The following is a 22,079-nucleotide window of genomic DNA, read 5'->3' on the forward strand; positions in this document are numbered from 1 at the left end:
GCTAGTGTCCTCCAGCAGAAATTGACAGACCAGTAAGAAAAGTCTAATGAACTCCAGTGCCAACTAGGGATGTCCTTACACAAGGTTGGATTAGATTTTTGTTTTGGCAGATGTGTGTATTGCTCTATAGAACAGGACTGGAATTGTTGAAGAGACTGCAAGTCATGACTATATACGGAAGAAGCTGTGGCTGTATGCAGAGGGGAAACCAGACATCATGCTGGCCTACAGTCTATCCTTCACATGTTGCGATTACACAAAATTTGTACAAAGTAAATTCATGGCACCAGTTACCACAAGAGAAAAATTGAGGGCAAATCATCTGACTTAGTCTCCACAGCAAATGCAAACATAGCATCAAGGAGATAAAGTAACCAGGAAATACAACGGCACATCTCTCACAAAGATGACAAAGCACACATAACAAGTCTCTGGGGACAAATTAAGGTAAAAAAGGATAAAGAACATTAAATCCATGAGACTCACAATCATTCTAGGATTTCAAGCTCATTAATAGTAAATAGACCAGGTGCTGGTATCTTAACTCATTCATAAACGGGTTTGTTGAAAGGTGGGAGTGCGGTTTCTCTTCATGTTTCTGTCCTGGTTGCTGCTTGTTTAATAGATTCCAAGGCCAGAAGGAACCATTAGATCATCTAGTCTGATCTGCTGCATAGCACACACAACATATACATTTTGGCTCAGAAAGCCCAATGACTTTAATTAGACCAAAACATTTCAGTCCTCAGGAAACTGACTCCTGTGGGCCCTATGCCCAAGGCCTTGGCAATGGCAGGGAATTGATTGAAGACACTGAATCAGGCTGGGTCCAGCCTTTGTGGTGGGGAGGATACGTAAAAGCAGATATTACTCCTGGGGGCATTCTGCAACAAAACATTAACAATTCTGCACACAGATATTTTAAAATTCTGCAAATTTTATTTGTGAAAATAACACTATATAATCATGCCAGTTTCAATTATTTTGGTAATTTACTTCAAAATACCTATCAGCAAGTATGTCTGTAACAATACGGACACACAAAAATTCCCCCAGAAGTAGAGAATTAAAGGAACTACTATAACAACCCAGTTCCTGTTTCTCTGTCTCCTCCCCCCTGCCCAGAGCCAGCCAGGGGGCCAGATACCCACAACCCCTCATCCCCAGAGCCCAACCATAGGCCTTCCCCCTAGAGTCCAGCCGTGGCTCCTCCAGCCCAGACACCCACCCCCTCCTTTGAATCCCTGGGCTCTGGGGGAGCGAGAAACAGCCTGATGCTCGGTCCCAGGCTTGCACGGAGTTTCCTGCGTGCCACCCTCTGCTTCCCTCAGGGCATGCTGGGAACCCTCTAACTCCCTTTCCCTCCCCCTGGCAGCGTCTTCTACGTGCAAGCTGGGCTCTGCCAAGTCCAGTGGTCCCTTGTGGCAGCTAGCAGCACTACAGCCCATTTCTGTAGGGGAAAGGAAATTCTGCGCGCACAACATTAACTTCTGCAAAATTCTGCATTGCACAAGTGGCGCAGAATTCCCCCAAGAGTAAGAGATTTGTATGCAAATATTGATATTCTTTCCAAGGAGCTAAAAGTATTCAAATATATTTCTAACTCAAGTGAGTGCATATTCACTGTCCATTGCATCTTCAGCACAACCCCTTTTTGTTTTTCAAGATGGCTGAATTTATGGAGATGGCTACACAGAAAAAGTGTCCATGATCTGATTTGTATGGGTTGAATGCTAACTGTAAAATTTGAACTAAAGAGGTGGAAGTGTTTCGGATTTTGTTGTTGTTGTCAGGGTGTTGGACAGCCCTAAAACGGACCCTTTCTATTCTAGGAGGGACACAATTTTAAAAATAGAAACTTTTCTGTCATCATTTCCTTGCATAACTTCAATGCTGAATAAGATGTAAGCAAACTCCCCCCGCCACCACCTTTCCTTGCTCATCTAAACCTACTGTAAGCTTTCAGAAAGCAATAATATTTTTACAGAACCATCTTTGGATTTCAAAGTACTGTTGGCCTTTTTGGCCCAAACAGTTAGCTGATATTTGGGGCTTGCAGATTGTTTCCGTTAGGAGGATAAATTGATGATGAGCGTCAGATGTGTCTTATAGGGTGCAACCCTGTTTATTTACAAAGAATGTACCCAAAGTCCTGGTTCTCTGAACATAGCAGGACCAACCAACCAACAGGCAGTTTCCTTACTCACAATTCCAAGCCTCTTTCTAGCCAGCATGCTGCCCATAAGACGCTTCCTTCCAGGGCCACCTACCAGGGCTTCCCTGGCTGTCTCCTAGCTTTTTCTTGTCTTGTCTGCTTCGAACGTATAGCCCCTGTGTTTGCAACCAGCTCCCAAGGGAAACCCTGCCATCCACATAGCTCAGCTTCTAATCAGACTTGCATGTCCCTTGAATGGTGGCATCCACTGTCCCCAGCTCTCTTACTCCATAAAAGGAGTTTAATTGTTTTTGCTATTTATCTTGAACGAAGGGAAGCTAACATGCCCATGAGCCTCAATGCTCACCTATAGTTCAAAGACATGCCTGCTTGTAGCCACCAAGCACCCTCCAGCAAAACTGTATTTTACAAAACATCACTAAGCCTGGGTCTACACTACAAAGTTTCGTTGGCACAGCTGTGTCAGCCGTGGGTGTGAAAAAACACCCCCCTCCAGCCAACGTAACTATGCTGCCAAACCCCCTCCATAGACACAGCTATGCCAACAGAGGAGGGCTTCTATCAGCATAGTTAAGATCATTCAGAGAAGATGTGTTACTATGCTGACAAACAAAAACAAACTGCTGTTGGCATACGGCCCGTCTACACTAGAGTATACTGGCAATGCACTAGTAATGTAGACAAGGCTTCCCAACAGCCCTTCATGGTAGGTATTCTTATCTCCAATTTATATAGGCGTGGAAACTAAGTCAGAGAGTAGATGATTTAGCCAAGGTCATACAGTGAATCAGTTGCAAAGGGGAAAAAAAAAATAAGTTCCCTGACATCCAATTCCATGCTTTAGTTTAGCATCATCTCTCACCTCTTCCATCCCTATTTAGCAAACAGCCTTTCCTTAAGAAATCAGTATGACTCACATCAGGCAGGAGGAAAGGGTCATTCTGGAGGAGCAGGACCCGCAGCTCATTTTCGTTTAGGCCACTGACTTCATGGGTCTTCAGCACTTTTCGGTTCCCATCCGTGAAGATATCATGGGAGTATTTACATGCCCTGGAAAGGAATAAACAAAATTCAGATCAAATACACTGATCTTTAACCTGGGTGGCTTACAAGAGCAACCACACCTAAGGGACAGCAAGGAAGGTGAGAGTGGAAGAAGGAAACAGACATGAGACTAGAAAGGAAGCTTGGCAGAAGCATAGGGAACAAGGGAAGCCTAGCAAGAAATCTATCTTAGTTATATATAATGGCCTCCATTACCATAGACTGTGAAGTGCTCAGGTTCTTAACACCCCTGTGTGCTAGGGAAATGCTATTATCCCTGTTTTGTTTTTAAAACAGATGGGGAATTGAGGCACAGAGAGGCTAAGTGACTTGCCCGAGGTCACACAGGAAGTCTGTGGCAGAATCAGGTTCCCCAAGTCCTAGGCTAATGCCCTAAACAGGGTGGATAAAAAACAAACAATGAATTTTTTAAAATTGTTTTATTTAAATCTGATTTAAATTAAATTTTAGTTTTATTTTTAAAAATAAACCTATTTAAAATTGTACAGTAAATTTAGGCCTTAACATAGATTGTCATTATTTTAAATTATCTGTTAAAATCATTTAAATTAAAAAATTAAGTAATAAGTTTCCTATCAAATCACTGAGCTGATTAAAGTCACTGGCTAAGCACCTGCAACCAGCATTTGTTGAAGTGCTAAACCAGCTTTTGACACCAGTAGCCTCTTGTAGGTGCAGAGAGAATTCTTTCTTTCTTTCTTTCTTTCTTTCAGTTTATTCAGCTAGTTCATTCAAAGTTAAGAAACCAATCTGGAGTTGAAAATGCAGGGATGCTTGTTTTCTTCTTACAATCTATGCATAAAAACGAGGCGTGAAAGGATAAAATCTACTAAAAGCTTGAAGGGTGTGATGACCACAGAAACAATCAGTTCAATTCACTAACAGCAGATACTACTGCTTTTCTTTAAGAAATCAGTTTTAAAAGCAAAACTTGTTTTAATAAGAAAAAAAAATTATGTACCCAGCACACTGAAAGTAGTTTGTTGGGTGCCTCCGTCTGGCTGTGTCACATGTGCCAGCTGGGCACATCTTGGGAGAAAACTCTGCCCCTCCAGTTTTTTAATCCATTCTCATTTTTCCGCCTTGCACCCGTAGGGTTACCATATAGAGATTCCCAAATAGAGGACACTCCCAGGGGAGGTGAGAGGAGGGAACTGGGGAGGTACAGTTGGGGGGGGGCACTGGAGGGGTCCGTTGTACTGGGAGGGAGTATTTGAGGAGTTCAGGTTAGCTTCTCTGGCCCTGGTGGCTGACCCAGCCCCCATATGTGCTGTCGCACCCCCTGGCTTGAAATGGTTTCCATCATACACAGGGTTTACAGTTTGGTTCTATGGCTCTCAGCACCCCCATTATAAACATTGTTCCAGCACCCCTGCAAGCTCCTGCTCCAGTCCTGGCCACTGCTTCTGCCCCAGTCCAGCCCCAGCCATTGCTCCAGTCCTAGGGGCTGACTGCTGGCCAGTGACCCAACCCTGGTTGCTGCTCCTCCGGCAGGGACAGACAGCTGCTCCAGCCCTGCCATTGCAGCAGGTCTGAAGCTCAAGAAGTCACGGAGTCCATTAAAGTCATGGAATCCCATGACCTCTATGACAAAATTGTATCCTTACTAATAAGAAACAAAATGAACTTGTGCAGAGCTTAGTCAAGGACAAGGTGCTTGAAAATGACATGGATGGTGAGAGAAAGCTTGTGAAGTGAGTCAGAGTGACATGGTCAGAACAGCAGATGGGGAAGATTATTTTAGGGAAAAAAAAGTGGCTAGAGAAGGTGGTGGTTACAGAGTACAGAGAAGGACATTGCAAAAGCAAGGTTGCAGTGGTATGGAATGATTGCACAGAAAGAAGCAACAGTTTGTCAAGAGCTCAAACGTGAATTCAGAATAGAGAAAGGAATTGAATAGGACAAGGACGTGGTGCACCTCGCTGACAAGGAAGGTAGAGGAAAGATTTAGAAAATGTTTAAAGAAATATAGAACCCAATCTTATGGGTTGTGTACAAAGAAAGGAGGGGAGAAATGGTGGAAGACAAAGTATTAAAAGGGATCTGTTTAGCTCAGAGCAACAATAGGCCATTTGCAGTGAGAATGAATGACAACGAAAGATAATCAGGAATGCTGAGGGAACTAAGATAGATCCAGAAACAATGCTAACTGTTAGTCTGAAATGTGACTCAGTAAAGCCCTTAACTATGAGTACCTCAGTAATAAAATATATAAAATAAAACTTCTCCTGTCACTGCTCAATTTAACTACTCTTCAGTGCTTACCCTCTGACGGTCTCATTGACTTTTGAACCATCGGTTCACACGCTGCTATCGATCCGCCCCTTCTCCTGTACAAGACTTCTTTCCTGCAGTTTTTTCCCCTCCAAGTATCAACATTATAACACGCTACAGGTTTGCCTGGTGTTCTATTAACAAATTGACTTTATTTTCTGTCTTAAGGAGTTTATGATCTAAGACCCTAATTCCGCATTAGGGCCTGTGAGTATGGGCTCCTGGGCCAGCATGGAATCCTACTTGCACTGAATAAACTGAAAACAGTAAAGTCAACAGAGCAACAGGAGTGTGTGTAATCAAGAGCAGGATAGGTTCAAAGGGTGATACTCATGCAAATTTAAGTGTAGATTTTACCCTTAGAGTAGGGTGACCAGACGTCCTGATTTTATCGTGACTGTCCAGATATTTGCTTGTTTGTCCCGCATCCCGACCAATGTTAGGTTGGGACACTGGACAAACAAGCAAATGCTCCGGAGCCGGGAAATGCTGGCACACCCCCCCCCCCCCCCCGACTCCGTCCCCTCCTCCCCCCATTGGCTCCCTCCCCGAATCCCCGCCTCTTCCCCAGGCTCGCCATTCCTCCTCCCTCCACAAGCGCTGGAGGGAGGCCCTGGAGACACAGGGGGAAGCGCGGGGCCAGGGTGAGTGAGAGTCCGGCCTGGCCCCAAGCACAGGCAGGACTCAGTCGAGCGGTACTGGAGGGAGATGACCCGCGGGTCCAGGTGGCGGCTGTTCTCCCCCCCGGCCAGCGGGACTCGGGAGCAGCCGCTGCTGCAGCTCCCACTGCCGCGGGGGGAGGAAGCGGCCATGGCGCTCGGCGGCTGCGGCTCTGGCGCCCGAACCCCCCGAGCCCCGGCCTGTTGCGGGGACCCAGCAGCGCACACGCTGCGCCCAGCCCCTGGCCAGTTGCGTCTGGGCTGGCTGCCCAGCTGGTGCAATCCCGCAGCGGAGGCATTGGCAGCCCAGCCCTGTTCGCTCCCCTGTGGAACCCGAGCGGGATGGGGGAGGGGGGGGGGCCTGCTGCCCCCACTCCAGGGCTGCCACGGGATTGCACCAGCTGGGCAGCAGCCCAGATGTGACTGGCCAGGGGCTGGGCACAGCATGCACGCTGCTGGGTCACCGCAGCAGGCCCGGGCTCAGGGGGTTCAGGCCCAGGCGCCAGAGCCGCAGCCGTCGAGCTTGGCCATCGGCTGCTCCCTCCCCCCTGCGGCAGTGGGAGCTGCAGCAGCGGCTGCTCCCAAGTCCCGCTGCCCGGGGGGGAGAACAGCCGCTGCCTGGCCCCGCGGGCCGCCCCCCTCCTCTCCCTCCAGTACCGCCCGACTGAGTCCTGCCTGCTCGGGGCCAGGCCCGACTCTCACTCACGGCACTGCACTCCCCCTGCGTCTCCGGGGCCTCCCTCCAGCGCTTGTGGAGGAAGGGGGGGGGGGGAGGGGTTTCCCTCTGCCACTTTTTTTTTTTTGCCCCGCCCCCCGATATTTGACCTGGGTGATCTGGTCACCCTACCTTAGAGTCAAATTCTCTTCTGGGTTATTCCAACACAAACCCAAAGTAACCTACCTTTCCAACAGAATTTGGATAATTTATTGTAGAATAAATCCCTGTTAAAAATTCCTATGTTAAGAAAAAGTTTGCATTGCCTAAGAAAAGAGGAACTATTTACCCAGGAACAGTTTTTATCCACATTTTATCAAAATGTTGTCTACTTCTTTATGAACCGAAAGGAAATGAATAGATTTGAATATCACCCTATATATGTAAAACAACAACAATGTTATAAGATGCAGATTGTGGGACTTCTGGGAATGTGCAGTGCCACTGCCAGGACAGGCAGCCAGTCTGCTTTAGCCCCACTGCGCCGCGGACCGGGAGCCGCCTGAGGTAAGCCCATGCCCCAACCACAAGCTCCAATCCCCTGCCCCAGCCCTGACCCCCCCCCCCCCCCGGCCAAACCCGGAGCATCCTCCTGCACCCCAAACCTCTCAACCCCAGCGTCTGCCCAGAGCCTGCACTCCCAGCCCGGAACCCTCCCCCCGTGCACTCCAACCCCCTGCCCCACCCCAGAGCCACCTCCCACACCCTGAACCCCTCACCCCTGGCCCCACCCCACAGCCAGCACCCCCACCCCCTCCCACATCCCAACCCCCTGCCTCAACCCGCAGCCCCCTCCTGCACTCTGAACCCCTCATTTCTGGCCCCATGCCAGAGCCCGCACCCCCAGTTAGAGCTCTCACCCCCCTCCTGCACCCCAACCCCCTGCCCCAGCCCAGTGAAAGTGAGTGAGGGTGAGGGAGAGAGAGCCACTGAGGGAGGGGGAAATGTAGTGAGCAGGGGGCAAGGCCTCAGGGAAGGGGCGGGGCTAGAGGTTCAGTTTTGTTTGACTAGAAAGTTGGCAACCCTAAAGCAGAGTCATATCAGGGACACAGCGAGCATACAGCAGGAGCCCGTTCCTTATGCACCTGTGCCTGAGGCAGGAAAACCACAGCAGAGTGGAGCTGTGGTGGGCCCCCTGGAGCAAGGAGGCTTCCCTGAGGTGAATGTTGTCCCAGAGAGGAGGCAGAGCTGGTCAGAAGAGGGAATCTGCCTGAGTGGGATGAAACGTCAAAGTGAGGATGGAGTTGAAAGATTGTTTCTGTTTACTTGTTTTTATTAAGAAAATAAACGTCCTTGAAAGACACTGCCTGAGGCAGTGTGTACTTTGGAACTGGGGAGAAGCTGTGCCGTGACATACACCCTCATCTAGAGTGATGTGTGCAGTAGAGGTCACCACATAGGGAGGGTTCAGAGCTGATCAGTGAGAATAACTAGGGAGCACAGAAAAACTCTCATGAAGAAGGATTGAAAGGAATGCGTTTATTTACATTAGAAAGGAGACATGATAAAAGTATATCACATAATGAATGATCTGAATACGTGGGTCAGGAAAGTCTGTTGGCCCTGTCTTATAACACCAGCACAAGGGACATTCAATTAAATTGAAAGGTGGTGCTAAGCTAGCCTTATGGGCTACAGTGGCAAATTCGACACTAATAAAAGAAAAACTTTTTCACACAATGTGTGATTCATGTCCACAGGATGTGATTTAGGCCAAGAATTTAGCAAGATTCAAGGTGGGATTGGATATTTATATGCATGGCCCCTTTAAATCTTTTTCCTAAGGGGGAGAGGGAGAGTAAGAAAAAAGGAGGGAAACTTCAGGGGGAAGTGCTGGAGCTCCAAGGAGAGGGAGAAGCAGCCTGCAGGACCTGAAAAAGTGAAGGAGAGAGAACCTGCCTGAAGCCTGAGAAGGACAGGGCTGATCACAGCCCAGGACAGGAGCCAGGAGGAGCACTGTGCCAGGGAAGAATCGCCCAAGGACAAGCTAGAACTGGACCCAGTATCACGGCTGCCCAGAGCTGCAAGTACTGGGGCTTGGGACTCTGCATTGGGATCAAGGAGGGAGGCTGAGGCTAGTTAAGTGGGGAGGTGGTCGCTCTGTGTGGCTTTGCAGAGAGCTGCAAAAGAGGGCACTGGAGGGGTTTGTTGGGGGAAAGTTCACTGGCGCCGAAGACAACCAGGAGCACCCAAGACTCACCACTGGACTGGAACTTTGCTCAGGATTCCTGAACTCTGTGTGCAGACACATTGCTCAGTGTCTGCCCTTCCAGACTGTGCTACCATTGGGCCTGTGGGGCCTTGGCTTGGATGCAGCCCTGTCTTACTGCTCCCCCTATATTTCCCCTTGTTGTTTTTCTCCTCTCATCCCTCTGTAAATAATTATTTCCCTTGTTATATCCATGGTACTTTTCCTGTGGGTGTGTGTGTTCAGTCTGGGGAGGCGAGGGAGGTTGGAACAGGTGCCCCTGGGGTGGAAGGGATTTCTCCTGCTGCATTCCTGCATGCGCCATCTCTTGGCCAGAGCTGCCTGCAGAGCTGACTCCATCGTGGCCACGAGGGCACTAAAGTTACATATATGAACAACAAGAATATCCAGAGTTGTTATATCTAATGCTAAAAACAGTATGGGAAAAGAGAGAGGTTCATGCAGCAATGATGCAACCAAATTTAACTATGAGAGATTAGAGTAAGACCTAATGTGGGGCAGATTGTACCATCTCTGCCTACTGCAGGCTTCTCTCTCTTCTCAAACATCTGGTTCTGGCCACTGTCAGAGACAGGATACTGGACTAGATGGGTCTGCTCTATGGCAATTCCTGACTCTACATAAAGCAACCTTTCCATCCTCTAAATTTTGGGCCCTCCGTGTCTTATTTTAGAACAGGGTGGATTGATTTAAATCATCCATTTTAAATCTTGTTTTGCTTTTTTTTTTTTTTTAAAGTCCCCCCCCCGAAGATAAAGTTGATTCTCATTAGTTGGTGTAATCTGGTATTTCTTTTTTGAAAAGAAGGAGGGTACACTACATCTATACACATTTAAGACATTATATAGCTTAACATACTTTTTTCAAATCCATAACATACATTTTATTGATATAAAATGGTAAATAACAGTTCATATTTACTAGACTGTAATTGTTACTTATGATTTGTATCAAGTTGCAGTTAGATGAAAATTGGAATTCAATACATCTACCTAAAATATGCTGGATTTCATGTATATGAAAAATAAGTTTATCAAAACAGGTTTTGTGTTTAAGACTAACTGATTTATTAAACAAAGGAAGTTAGTGAATCCTCAGTCAGTTAAATGAATTGTTTCTGGTCACGGTGACCTTAAAGATTTTAGAACTGGTAGATCTTGTGCTCTTACAACCTGGATTTTATTCAGATTGAAAGAGAACAAGCTTTCCTGCTTTTTCAACTCTCAATATGTTTCTCAACTTTGAATTAACTAGCTGGATAAACTGAAATGAAGAAAATACTCTCTCTGCACCTGCAGATGAGGCTCCAACTATCAGCAGGTCATTAACAAACACTGGCTCCAGTTTAGCTAGTGACTCCCACCCATTCAATGGCAAGGGCGCCAAGTAGGGAGTTTCATACAGGACAAGAGGTGGGCTCCCAGGCAGAATGCTTAACTGTACAGCATTAGTGTGGAATGTGAGCTCTGCAGAGAGGTGCTTCTCCCAGCTGGGGCAGAGAATCAGTTTTTTGTTTACAAACAGAGGCAGGGTGATTAAGCTAATGTAATTACCAGCCCTTTCTTAAGGGTCTTTTTTAAGGGTCTGGAAGTCCTTAGATGAACCTGTAAAACAGGAATCCCTGGGGGAGGAGGGAGGTGTTGAAGAGAATGCAGGGGACTCCGAAGAAATACAGCTAAGCCTTCTGAGCCAAGTTTACATTCAGAAAAGAGGGAGATGGGGGAGTGAAAAGAAGGGGCCAAAGCCCAGGGGAGGGATAGCAATAGTATAGAGAAGTTCCCACTCTACCTGTGGTACCCCATCACCGTAGTATCTGAGTGACTCACATCATAGCCCCACAGTGAGGCAGATCAGTGCTGTTATCCCCATTGTATAGATGGGGCACTGAGAGGAACACAGACTAAAGGACAGATTTTCAACGTTTTTTAGGCACCTACTGGGATTTTCAAAAATGCCTAGAAGGTTAGGTGCTTGTAAACCCCACTAGATGCCTAACTGCATCTTTGGGTGCCTAAAAAACTTTGAAACTCTGTCCCTAAGGCCTTGAACTGAGGTCATACAGGAAGTCCAGGGGGAGAGGAGTAGAACCCATGTCTCTCAGGGCTATCTCCCTGTCTACTGGGCCACCCTTTCTCTCTGCTGCATGTTGCAAAAAAGAGGACTCAGATAGGAGCAAAACCAAGGAGGCCAGTTCTCTGAGACCCCAGCAATTGATTCCAGGTGATTGAGAAGGATGTCGTGGTTCAAGCAGCACAGAGACAGACAGAAAGGAGAAACTTAAATGCCAATGGATGGCAGGTTCTGCCCCAGGCTGGGTTGTACAGCAATGCCTGCTGTGCAATTTTAGATTTTAACCGAAAACCATTTTGTTTTGTCATTTTTTGTTCTGAGTTTGAGAAAAGGAAGGAATGAGAATGTGTCGTCCGAGTATCAGATGTGATTATACCTCAACTTCTGAGTGTTTCAGCTGTATTCAGGCCAATTTCAGAAGAACAGAAATTGCATCCACCGAGTCCAGAAAGTCAACAATTATTGTCATGATTTGTATTATTCACTGGGCACTATCTATGTGCTCAGCACTGTTCAGGATATGCCAGAAAATGTAGTCCCTGAGCCAATGCATACAAGATATGTAACTCTGGATAAAATGGCTCAGATATATAAATATAGTGTATAGTTACTGATCACACATTAACATCACAGTGAACATGTGATAACATATCTATAAGCGGAGGCGCTGATGGTGATAGAAGTTTTACTTGATTAAGGACTAGAAGATTGGACCCTCCAACTTTCTTTCAAGAGGAAGAGCTGCCCAGAGCTCCTGTGCCTGTTTATTTTCCTTTCCTGCCTTCAGTGGCCCTGATTTACTTCAGAGCTCTCAATTTTTTTCCTCAATTTTAAAACATGAAATTTTGTTGGTGTTTGGTTTAAAATATTCTCCTGTGAAAACTGCAACTCAATCACTGTAGTGTTGTGTTTAAGACCCTTCTGGAAAGTAACTAGCCTTTAAACAGAAGTGAAAACAGTGTTACCAATGCTCGTGATTTTGTCATGAGTCTCATAATTATTGTTTTCCTTAAATCCTCAACTCCTGGAGTCAAGTAGCTATGTGATGATTTCAGCCGTCATTCTTAAAGAAAAATGAAGTTTCTAACCCTTGTGGCTGTGGAGGAAGCTTCAAAATGTGACCCCAGCGCACCGTAAAGGCTCAAAAAGCAGAATGTAAATAAAAAGATCAAATCTATCATTTTTACATAATCTCATTATTTTAAAGCCAATCTCACGATTTTTGGTGAGCCTGATTCATGATTTTTGAATATTTGGGGTTGACAATACTATGAAAGAGACTATGAGTCAATTTCACTCCTATTTAAAGTCAGTTTCTAGTCTATTTATAGTGAGGTAACACACCAACCGTCCCAGGCAGGTGCAGTATAAACTCATGGGGACATGCCCTAGAGGAAGATGTTTCCAAAAGTTAAATGAGCTATTCCAAGCTTAATGAACTGCAAAAAAGTGATGGAAAGTAACCTAGATTTTTCTACAACCATTTCAATTGTTGTATGCAAGAGTTAGTAACAAAGTAAGAATATACATCACATTTGTAAACCTAACCAGTGTCTCTTAAGTGAATTGACACAAGATGTTAGAACATTCAGTATTAGAACTGAGTGGATCTAATATTATTTATTTGATTTTCTTTCTTGATATAGGAATTAGAAATTACCGGATAGGAATACCGTATCTAAGTTATCTGCAAAAAAACCAAGAGCTTTCAGGTGCCCAAGTAGCCTCTGGAATCACAGTTAAAGTTGCGCCCCTTTCCCCAACAAAATCTGAAATGGCGCCCCTGTTCAATGATTTCACCGAAACTCAGAAATGTAGGGCTGCAAGGGACCTCGTTAAGGCATCAGTCCAGTGTTTCTCAACCAGGGTCTCAGGCCCCCTGGGGAGCAGGTTTCAGGGGTACACCAAGCAGGACCAGTGTTAGACTCCCTGGAGTCCAGGGCAGAAAGCCTAAGCCCTGCCATGCAGGACTGAAATCTGGAGCCCTGCCACCCCCCGGGGCTGAAGCAGAAGCCTGAGCAACTTAGCTTTGTGGAGCACCCTGTGGGTTGGGACCCCAGGCAATTGCCCTGCTGACTACCCCTTAACACCAGCCCTGGCTTTTATATGCAGAAAACCCTTGTGGTCGCACAGATGGCCCTGGAGTTTTTGTAGTGGGAGCGGGGAGAGGGAGGGCTCAGAAAGAAAAAGGCTGAGAACCCCTGGTCTAGTTCATCTGACTTTCTTTAAAACTTCAGCTGCAAACATGCACGGCTTAATATTATTCGTCACTTTAAATTTAAATGAACAGATTATACTTGGGCCTTAATATAGGTCATCGTAATTTCAACTATTTCAATTTTAAAAAAGAAAACTATATTTAAATTAAAAAGCCTGATTTTTATGTATATAAATAATCGAGTTTTATCCACCCTTGTTCAGCACAACCACAGGGGTTCCCTTAGTTACATGCCTACCAGCCTAGAGTACAGTATCAGGAGTGCAAGGCACAACAACCATGCCCACTGCCTGTGTTGCCAGAGATCCCCTGCCCTCTCCCTCACTTTGCACCTTGGTGCCTAGCCAGGCGCCCCCCCCCCCCTACTACTGCTCCTGGAACAACCCCCTGCTCCGTTCCCCTCCCCCTCTTTGCACCCTAGTGCCTATCCCTCTACTCCCTCCCCCACTGTGGCCCCCGGTGCCAGCCTCCTCTCCTCCCCTCCCCGCTCTTCCTCCTCGTAGCTCCCGTCCCCTCCTTTACACTCACCGGACTCCAAAGTTGCACTTGCCCATGAGGTTGAGCTTGCAGAAGTGGAGGCGCTCGCAGCCCGCACACTCCTTGCGGACGCAGAGCCGCAGCGGGGACACAGCGATCACCCAGCGGCCGCCCAACTCCTGGTGCACCAGAAACCTCTCGTGCCCCACATCCTGCAGGATCTGCTCCAGCTGCTGCTCAGAGAGCCCCACGTGCTCGGGGATCTTGCTGTACTCCAGCCGCCCCCCGTTAGAGCACAAGACCTTGGTAATGAAGCTGCAGACCGCAGGGTCAGACATGCTTGCTCTCGAGTCCAGGAGATTACTGACTGCGCAGACCCTCCCTCCGTTCGCTCGGTTTCGTGGGCGGATCAGGCTCCTCCTCCCGTCCAGCTGAGGAAAAGAATCGAAACTGAAGGCAGAAAAGTATGCCTTTGGGGGATGGGCGGCAGGGCAGTGATTTAAGGCAGCAAATCAAAAAGTTATGGCATGCAACGTAGGAAGGGTGAAGGACATTTTATACCCAGTATTTCCTTTTTTAATATGGAGATATACCTATCTCATAGAACTGGAAGGGACCTTAAAAGGTCATTGTGTCCAGTCCCCTGCCTTCACAGTAGGACCAAGTACTGCCCCTGACAGATTCTTTGCCCCAGGTCCCTAAATGGCCCCCTTAAGGATTGAACTCACAACCCTTGATTTAGCAGGCCAATGCTCAAGGTCCTGTGTTCTCCCACCCCCACTTTTTGAAATACAGTTGCCTTTGCCCTTTTCTGAGACATGCATTTAATCATTCCCATTTGTAGAATTGAGGGTGGGGGAGACATTCTCCTCTCATTTACAGAATAAAGTTATCCTGGATCTAAAGCTAAGGGATACAAGTTGCAAACCAGAAAGATGTTGGTATCAGCTTGAACATACAGTGTAGGAAGCACAGCAGAAGGCTATTTAAACTGGGGGAAAGGAGGGTGTCAGAGTTTTGCCCCTTCTGCCTGACCCTCTTCCCCTCTCTGGCACTGACCACCCCCAGCAGCAGCCTGACCCTCCTGGCCCATGCGTCCTTACACCCATCCCGTCTGAATATTAATGAGTGGCATTGCAACCCCGGGGCATGGCCAAAAAGTAGTCAGCGCCAAGCCCTGGGTGGACCCTGGCCTCTGCAGTGAAGATTAGGATAAACATGTTTATATGCAGGTAATGGGTGTGGTAAGATGAGGCCCTGAAACATAAGCCCTTGTATCAGAGGCCTGGTATGAGGCCTAAGGCCTGAACTAAAGTAATGGTCAAGACTTTGCTATCATAAAGCAAAGTTAAGCTGTGAGCCAGAGGCTGGCCCTGCTCACAGAAGCTGGCAAGAAGAAGGCTGATGTTGTAATTATACACATACCTAAAAGGTACTAAGAACTAGTAATATAAACATGTTCCAAGAAAGGTACCAGAACATTCCAGTACAAGCACATTCCACATAGATAACAAGGAACAGCCTGACCCATCCTAAAGATAGGGGCAGGAGCGTAATATGATAGAGTTTTGTTCGAACATGTACAAAGTGAGAGGTGGCACCCTAACACGTAGAGGGGTTGCACCTCTATACGTCAGGAGAGATGTATAACTTGTTTGTACCTGTGAGTAAAAGTGTACCCCTGAAGAGTTGTCTTTGTCTGGCCTAGGGGACAGTGGTAAGTCCCGCCACTGACTGAGCCAGTCCATTGTCAGGGAGCGCATGTGAACTAGCAGAACTGTAGACATCTGATCCAGGGAGCTAGAGACTGTGTTTCATTTGGCAATAAACCTGGCCGGGTGCCTTCGTACCTTATCGGAGTCTGTGGTCACTGGGGGTTCTCTCGGGGTCTGCTGTGTCAGCTATCTGCACAGAGCCGGGGCAGCACACAGGGAACACACGCACGCAGCAGACTAATATCAACACTGAACAGAGCAAAACGCCACACCGGTGATGTCTGATGACAATGGGTGAAAGCCCAGAATAAATGTAAAAATCCTATTAGTCCCGAGATGGTTCTTTTGAGCCAGTATAATATAACCAACAAAAGCTATGGCACACGTGGCTTGTGGGTCGCATGTGTAAGAGTGTAACCAAAAAACCAAACAAACCCAAACCACACACTCTGGCTTCAAATGCACCACTGAAGTCAATGGTGTTATATTCATCTAATGTATCTCTTTCCATAGCCACTAGGGTTACCATATCTATTAAATAAAAAAAGAGGACCCTCCAGCCGCGGCGGCTCTGCTCCTCCCCTGACTCTTCGGCTCTGTTTAAGAGCCGAGCTGCCCCAGCGCTACCGGCTTCGGGCAGCCCCCGTGCCTCCGGACCCTGCGCCGCCGGAGCCCGGGAGGGGAAGTGCCCGGCCAGCGGCTGGGGTCTGGAGGCAAGGGGGCTGCCTGAAACCCATAGCGCTCGGGCAGCTCGGCTCTTAAACAGAGCCAAAGAGTCAGGGGAGGAGCAGAGCCGCCATTTTCCCGGACATGTTCGGCTTTTTGGCAATTCCCCCCAGACGGGGGTTTGAGTGCTGAAAAGCCGGACATGTCCGGGAAAAAGAGGACGTATGGTAACCCTAATAGCCACAATCCCCAACTAGACAAATTATTGTGATGGACTCCTTCAATGAACACTAATATAGTCAGAAATTTCCCCCAGGTTTTGTGTGTGCACATGCATGTGTGTGTGTGTGTGTTTCAAAGCTATAACTTAAATAAGAAGGAAGAAAAGAGTGCTACCATTCCGAAATAATATCATTGTTTATGTAGGACCTACACAACACTGTGTTCTTGCAATTCCTTCTGCTGGCCATGAAAGCAGCAGTTAATTAACATAAACTATGTGCAGAGCGGAGCTGATATAATAAATGATGATGCAGGACCAAGCAAGTAAATAAGTTTTGTTAATTTCCAATGGGGTTTGTTTGCGGGGGAAAGAGAGAGCAGTGAGAAGGTAAACACACATTGAGGAGAAAAGTCATTTGTGGTTAAACTGAAAATTTAGAGTAAATCCATAAAGGAAGAAATTTAAATGTTAAGAATTTAAACAATGCAGAGTTATAAGATTAAACTAATGAAGTTAACCAGTCATTTAGTATCAAGAAGTCACACACACACACACACACACACACACACACACACACACAAAATAATACTGAAGGCATGTCTTCACTGTGGCAGTGCTTTAACATGGCTGTGTAGTCGCAGCATGAGCTCTCTCCCAGCCAGGGCCAGCTCCAGGCACCAGCCGAGCAAGCTCGTGCTTGGGGTGGCAGATTCTAAGGGGCGGCATTCCGTCCAATCTTAGGGCAGCATGGCTGCCCAATTTTTTTTTAATTTTTTTTTTGCTTTGCCTCTGGGTCCAGCCACCCGGCACTCAGGGTTTTGGGGATTTTTTTGCTTTGCCTCTGGGTCCAGCACACCCAGGGTTTTTTGGGGGGGAGACTAGGCGCGGGGGACGCGCGCTGCATGTGCCTGGGGCGGCGGGAGGCGCGTCCCGCCCGGGAAGGAGCCGCAGCCGTGAGCGGGAGGGAGAGGCGCAGGGCTCCCCAGCAGCAGCGGGGATCGGCCCGTGCCGCCCACCCGGCCCCTTCCTGCTCCGCGCTGCCCCTGCCCAGACCCACCGCACGCCGCATGTGCCCGGGGCGGGCCTGGGAGTGGGAGGCTCCGTGGGGAGGGCAGAGCACATGGCCGGGGCCTGCTAATGCCCCCGGCCCCTTTGAAAACTTTTTTTTTTTTGCTCCGCCCCCCCCCCTTTTTTTTAGCTCGCCCCCGACCCCCCCAATCTCTCTGCATCCCGATATTTTATATCTCTGATCTGGTCACCCTATTTATAGTGCTGAAACTTGCAGCACTCAGGGGGGTGTTTTTTCACCCCCCTGAGTGAGAAAGTTGCCGCGCTATAAAGAGCCAGTGTAGACAAGGCCTAAGTCACTTGTACTATTTGATGCAAACCAATTAACCTATTTGGCATGTGAAACTGCTCTAATCTCTTTTTCTTTGAAAACCATTACAATGCAAATCACAGTAACTAAACAGGTGTTTGTTTTTTGTTTGTTCATGTTACAGCTGAAAGTTAAACAGGGACTTCAGCAGGAGGCTACATTGTTCAGGGTTGGGTTACATTCCAGAAATACATACATCTTCAGGGTGTCTATGTTGAGAAAATGTTGAGAAAATTCAGACCCGTAATTCACTGCTGCTGCAGTTTCAACAAACTCAATAGTCAAGTGATAATACTAGTATTTTGCTATGTCTTCACACTACTCCTCCTTTTACAAGCTTTTCACCATCATGTCTGTGGCTGTTTGAGCAACAACTGCCTGGAGCTCTGCCCATCACCACGCCACACAAAACTGAAGAAATTAAAGACTTCCTGATCACAGCCAGGAGGAAGGATGCAGAATCTGTTAATATCAAAAAAGAACAAAAACCATGAAATTCAAGATCTGCTGAAGCCAGTACCTATACACACTGCTCATCACAGACAAGGCACTTGGCTACACTGGTGAGTTAGAGCATATTAAAGCCGTCCTGGGTGCCCTAACTCATGATGCGTCCACACTGGCAAGGCACGTAGAGCACCCGGACTCTGCGGCTGGAGCACTCCTGGTAATCCACCTCGATGAGAAGCAAAACGCTTGATGCACCCCAGATGGAGCACTGCAGCGCCAGTGTGGACACCCTGGTCTATTAATGTGCTCTGATCAGCCTCTAGAAGTGTCCCACGATGCCTGGTCTAGACACTCTGGTCATTACTTTGAACTCTACTGCCCTGGCCTCAGGTGACCAACCATCAGACCCACCCTTTAAATTCTCTGGGAATTTTGAAAATCCCCTTCCTGTTTTGTCAGCAAGGCATGGAGTGCTCTCAGCGAATCTTTCCAGGTGACCACACCTCCACGTGCCAGGCGAGCCCCAGTATGGAGCAATGGCGAGGTGCTGAACCTCAGTGTTTGGGGGAGGAAGCTGTCCAGTCCCAGCTGCGCTCCAGCCATAGGAATTATGATACCATTGGGCAGATACAGGAGGTGCCCAGTAAGTGGCTTTTATTTTGGGAAGGAAGTTGTTCAGTGCAGGCTTTTAGGGCGAGGAGGGTTAGGGCTGCATGCATGCCTAGATGCGGAATAGGGCGTTGATGTGCTCTCTCACATCGCGGTAATCGGCCTCAGTGATCTCTTCAAAGGTCTCATGCAGAAACTGGGCAATCCGCTTGCGCAGGTTCCTTGGTAGAGCTACTGTGCTCCTTGTCCCAGTCAGGCTAACATGTACACGCCACTGTGCCATGAGGGGCGGGAGGACCATTGCTGCACATAGGCAAGCTGCATATGGGCCAGGGCAGAAGCCGCATTGTAGTAGAAGACCCTCCCTTGCTTCCCAGGTCACACTCAGCAGCGAGAGGTCTTCCAGGACGAACTCCTGTGGAAAATGTGGGGACAGTGTTTAGTATAGGGGCCCCCTGCAGCTATTGGCTCTCTCCAAGACACAGAACCCCAGAGGACAGTACGGCCGTGAAACTTGCCCCTGTGCTTACTCACCTTTTTGGGGGCTGCTGTGAGTTATTTGCACTCGCTTTGGGATGGGCAATTTCTGCTGTTGTGTAGACTGTGCTTGCCCTTAAGTATGGGGGAATCATTGCTCTGTCTGGTGTGAACAACGCTGCTTCTGTTAAGTGTTGCATTTTGGCTTTACAGATGCAACCTTGAGATCTCAGTTGTCCTTGTTATCAACAGCCGAAAGACTCCAAAGAATTAGGAAGTGGCCACATAGAAGCAAAGAAGACATGCTGCATGAAGTAACGCAGCAGTCCGGCACGAAAACACGGAGCGGCTGCTAAGCATTAGGGAGCACCAAGTGGACTAAATACAGGCGCTCGTAGCAATGCAGGCGGAGCACTTCCACGTCTGCACCCCCCTCCCCTGCAGCCTTATCCCCAAACTCTTTCCTTTGTGCCCCCATGTCACCGACAACCCACTTTCCTCAACATCCAGGTTCTTATCACCACCAGCTGCCTCCAACACCTGAAGCTTCACCACCCAGCCCTGCAAACTATGACCCCTACCCACTGCACTCAACCCCCATCACGATGCATTTTAGCCAGCCATAAGTGCAGCACTCATTGCACAGCACTCCAGACAGGAAGGCTGAGTATGATAACAGGACATATGCAAATCTGTGATTGTACCGTTCCCCACCCCACCCCCTTTCCCTTTCTGTTCCCCAAGCGGTTGTGTTTCTTTTCAATAAATGGATTTTTTGGCTTTGAAAACATTCTTTATTATTGCATTAAGTAAAAGATACTTTAGCCCAGGAAAACAATAGACACTGCAAGTCAGTGTAGAAAAAACAGATTCCTACTAACATTGGAACCACTGCACTTCACTCGGGTGCAGGGAACCAAACATTACTGGTGGCTTTCAGCCTCAAATTGCTCCCTCAAGGCATCCCTAATTCTTGCAGCCCCACACTGGGCCCCTCTAATCCCTGCTCTCTGGCTGTTCAAATTCAGCCTCCAGATGTTGAACCTCCGAGGTCCATGCCTGAGTGAAGCTTTCACTCTTCCCTTCACAAATGTTATGGAGGGTACAGCACACAGATATAACCGTGGGGATGTTGTCATTGGCCAGGTCCAGCTTCCCATACAGACAATGTCAGTGACCCTTTAAATGGCCAAAAGCACACACCACAGTCATTCTGCACTAACTCAGCCTGTTGTTGAACCACTCCTTGCTGCTGTCAAGGCTCTCTATGTAGGGTTTCATGAGCCATGGCATTAAAGGGTAAGCGGGGTCTCCAAGGATCACAATGGGCATTTCGACTTCCCCTACGGTGATCTTCTGGTCTGGCAAAAAAGTTCTGGCTTGCAGTTTCCTGAACAGGCCAGTGTTCCGAAAGATGCGTGCATCATGCACCTTTCTGGACCAGCCTGCGTTAATGTCAGTGAAATGCCCACGGTGATCCACAAGCACCTGGAGAACCACAGAGAAATACCCCTTTCGATTAACGTACTCAGAGGCTAGGTAGGCTGCTGCCAGAATTAGAATATTCTTCCCATCTATCGCCCCTCCGCAGTTAGGGAAACCCATTTGTGCAAAGCCAGCCACAATGTCAAGCATGTTGCCCAGAGTCACGGTTCTTCTGAGCAGGATGCGATTAATGGCCCTGCAAACTTTCATCAACATGATTCCAACGGTCGACTTTCCCACTCCAAACTGGTTAGCAACCGATTGGTAGCTGTCTGGAGTTGCCAGCTTCCAGATTGCAATAGCTACCTGCTTCTCCACCGTCAGGGCAGCTCTCAATCTCGTGTCCTTGTGCCACAGGGTGGGGGCGAGCTCCTCACACAGTCCCATGAAAGTGGCTTTTCTCTTCCAAAAGTTCTGCAGCCACTGCTCATCATCCCAGACTTGCATGACGATGTGATCCCACCACTCAGTGCTTGTTTCCCAAGCCCAAAAGCGGCGTTCCAGTGAGCATGTCCGTGAATGCCACAAGCAATCTTGTGTTGTATGCATTACTCGAATTGATATCATCGTCGGACTCCTCACTGTCAGTTTGTAGCTTAAGGAGTAACTCAACTGTCATTCGCGATGTGCTGGCGAAGCCCATCAGCATATTCCTCAGCACTTCGGGGTCCATTCCCGCAGACCAAAAGGGAAGACAGAGCGTGCAGTACAAAAAACATTGAAAGATGGCACCAAATGTGGATGGAAGCACAGGGATTGCTGGGATGCGAAGCGATTCATCACAGGGCATTGGGACAGGACCCAGAATGCCCCGCCCCCCTGTCCCCTTCCCACAAGCCTCAGCACCAGAATGGGAAGAGGTGCTCTGTGGGATAGCTGCCCATAATGCACAGCTTCCAATGCCGCTGCAAATGCCGTAAATGTGGCCACGCCAGTGCATTTGCAGCTGAGAGTGTGAACACATGGCAGCGCTTTCCCTACTGCGCTCTCCGAGGGCTGGTTTAACTCACAGCGCTCTACATCTGCAAGTGTAGCCATGCCCAAGGAGAAGACCGAGAAACTGAAGGAGTCCCAGCCACCTGGTTTGGCTGTGAAAGAACTGAAATGAACCAGTCATGCACAGAGCTTTTTTCATGTATTATAATAAAAGAGGGAAATGTTTAAAAAAAAGCAGAAGCTTCAATGTAGAGAGAGCACTGGAGATTGTACCAAA

At 47.9% G+C, this 22,079-nt stretch overlaps 2 protein-coding genes across 6 annotated transcripts in view; one reads left to right on the forward strand and one right to left on the reverse strand.

Moving 5' to 3' along the window:
- The window catches only part of LOC101937751 (protein mono-ADP-ribosyltransferase PARP12-like), a 42,333-nt gene extending 28,023 nt beyond the window's left edge, over positions 1-14,310 (reverse strand). For 3 of the 5 annotated variants that reach the window (XR_010598461.1, XR_010598455.1, XM_005299945.5), the window contains exons 1-2: positions 13,915-14,310; positions 3,094-3,226 (exon numbers count right to left, since the gene is read on the reverse strand). Coding sequence is in view for 2 of the 5 variants with exons in the window: in XM_005299945.5 (XP_005300002.1) it covers positions 3,094-3,226; positions 13,915-14,201 (420 nt within the window). In the remaining 3 variants the exon portion in view is untranslated. The remainder of the gene's footprint in view (positions 1-3,093; positions 3,227-13,914) is intronic. The other 2 variants (XR_010598457.1, XM_065583967.1) reach the window with 2 other exon arrangements.
- Positions 14,311-15,441: 1,131 nt separating this feature from the next.
- Positions 15,442-21,974, forward strand: LOC112058812 (large ribosomal subunit protein eL38-like). Its single transcript, XM_065599057.1, is given in 4 exon segments — positions 15,442-15,450; positions 18,127-18,328; positions 18,331-18,392; positions 21,912-21,974. Coding segments are annotated over 4 exon segments (336 nt in total).
- The last annotated feature ends 105 nt before the right edge of the window (positions 21,975-22,079 follow it).

Source organism: Chrysemys picta, chromosome 1 (genome assembly GCF_011386835.1).
Source record: "Chrysemys picta bellii isolate R12L10 chromosome 1, ASM1138683v2, whole genome shotgun sequence".
Taxonomy (NCBI): Eukaryota; Metazoa; Chordata; order Testudines; family Emydidae; genus Chrysemys; species Chrysemys picta.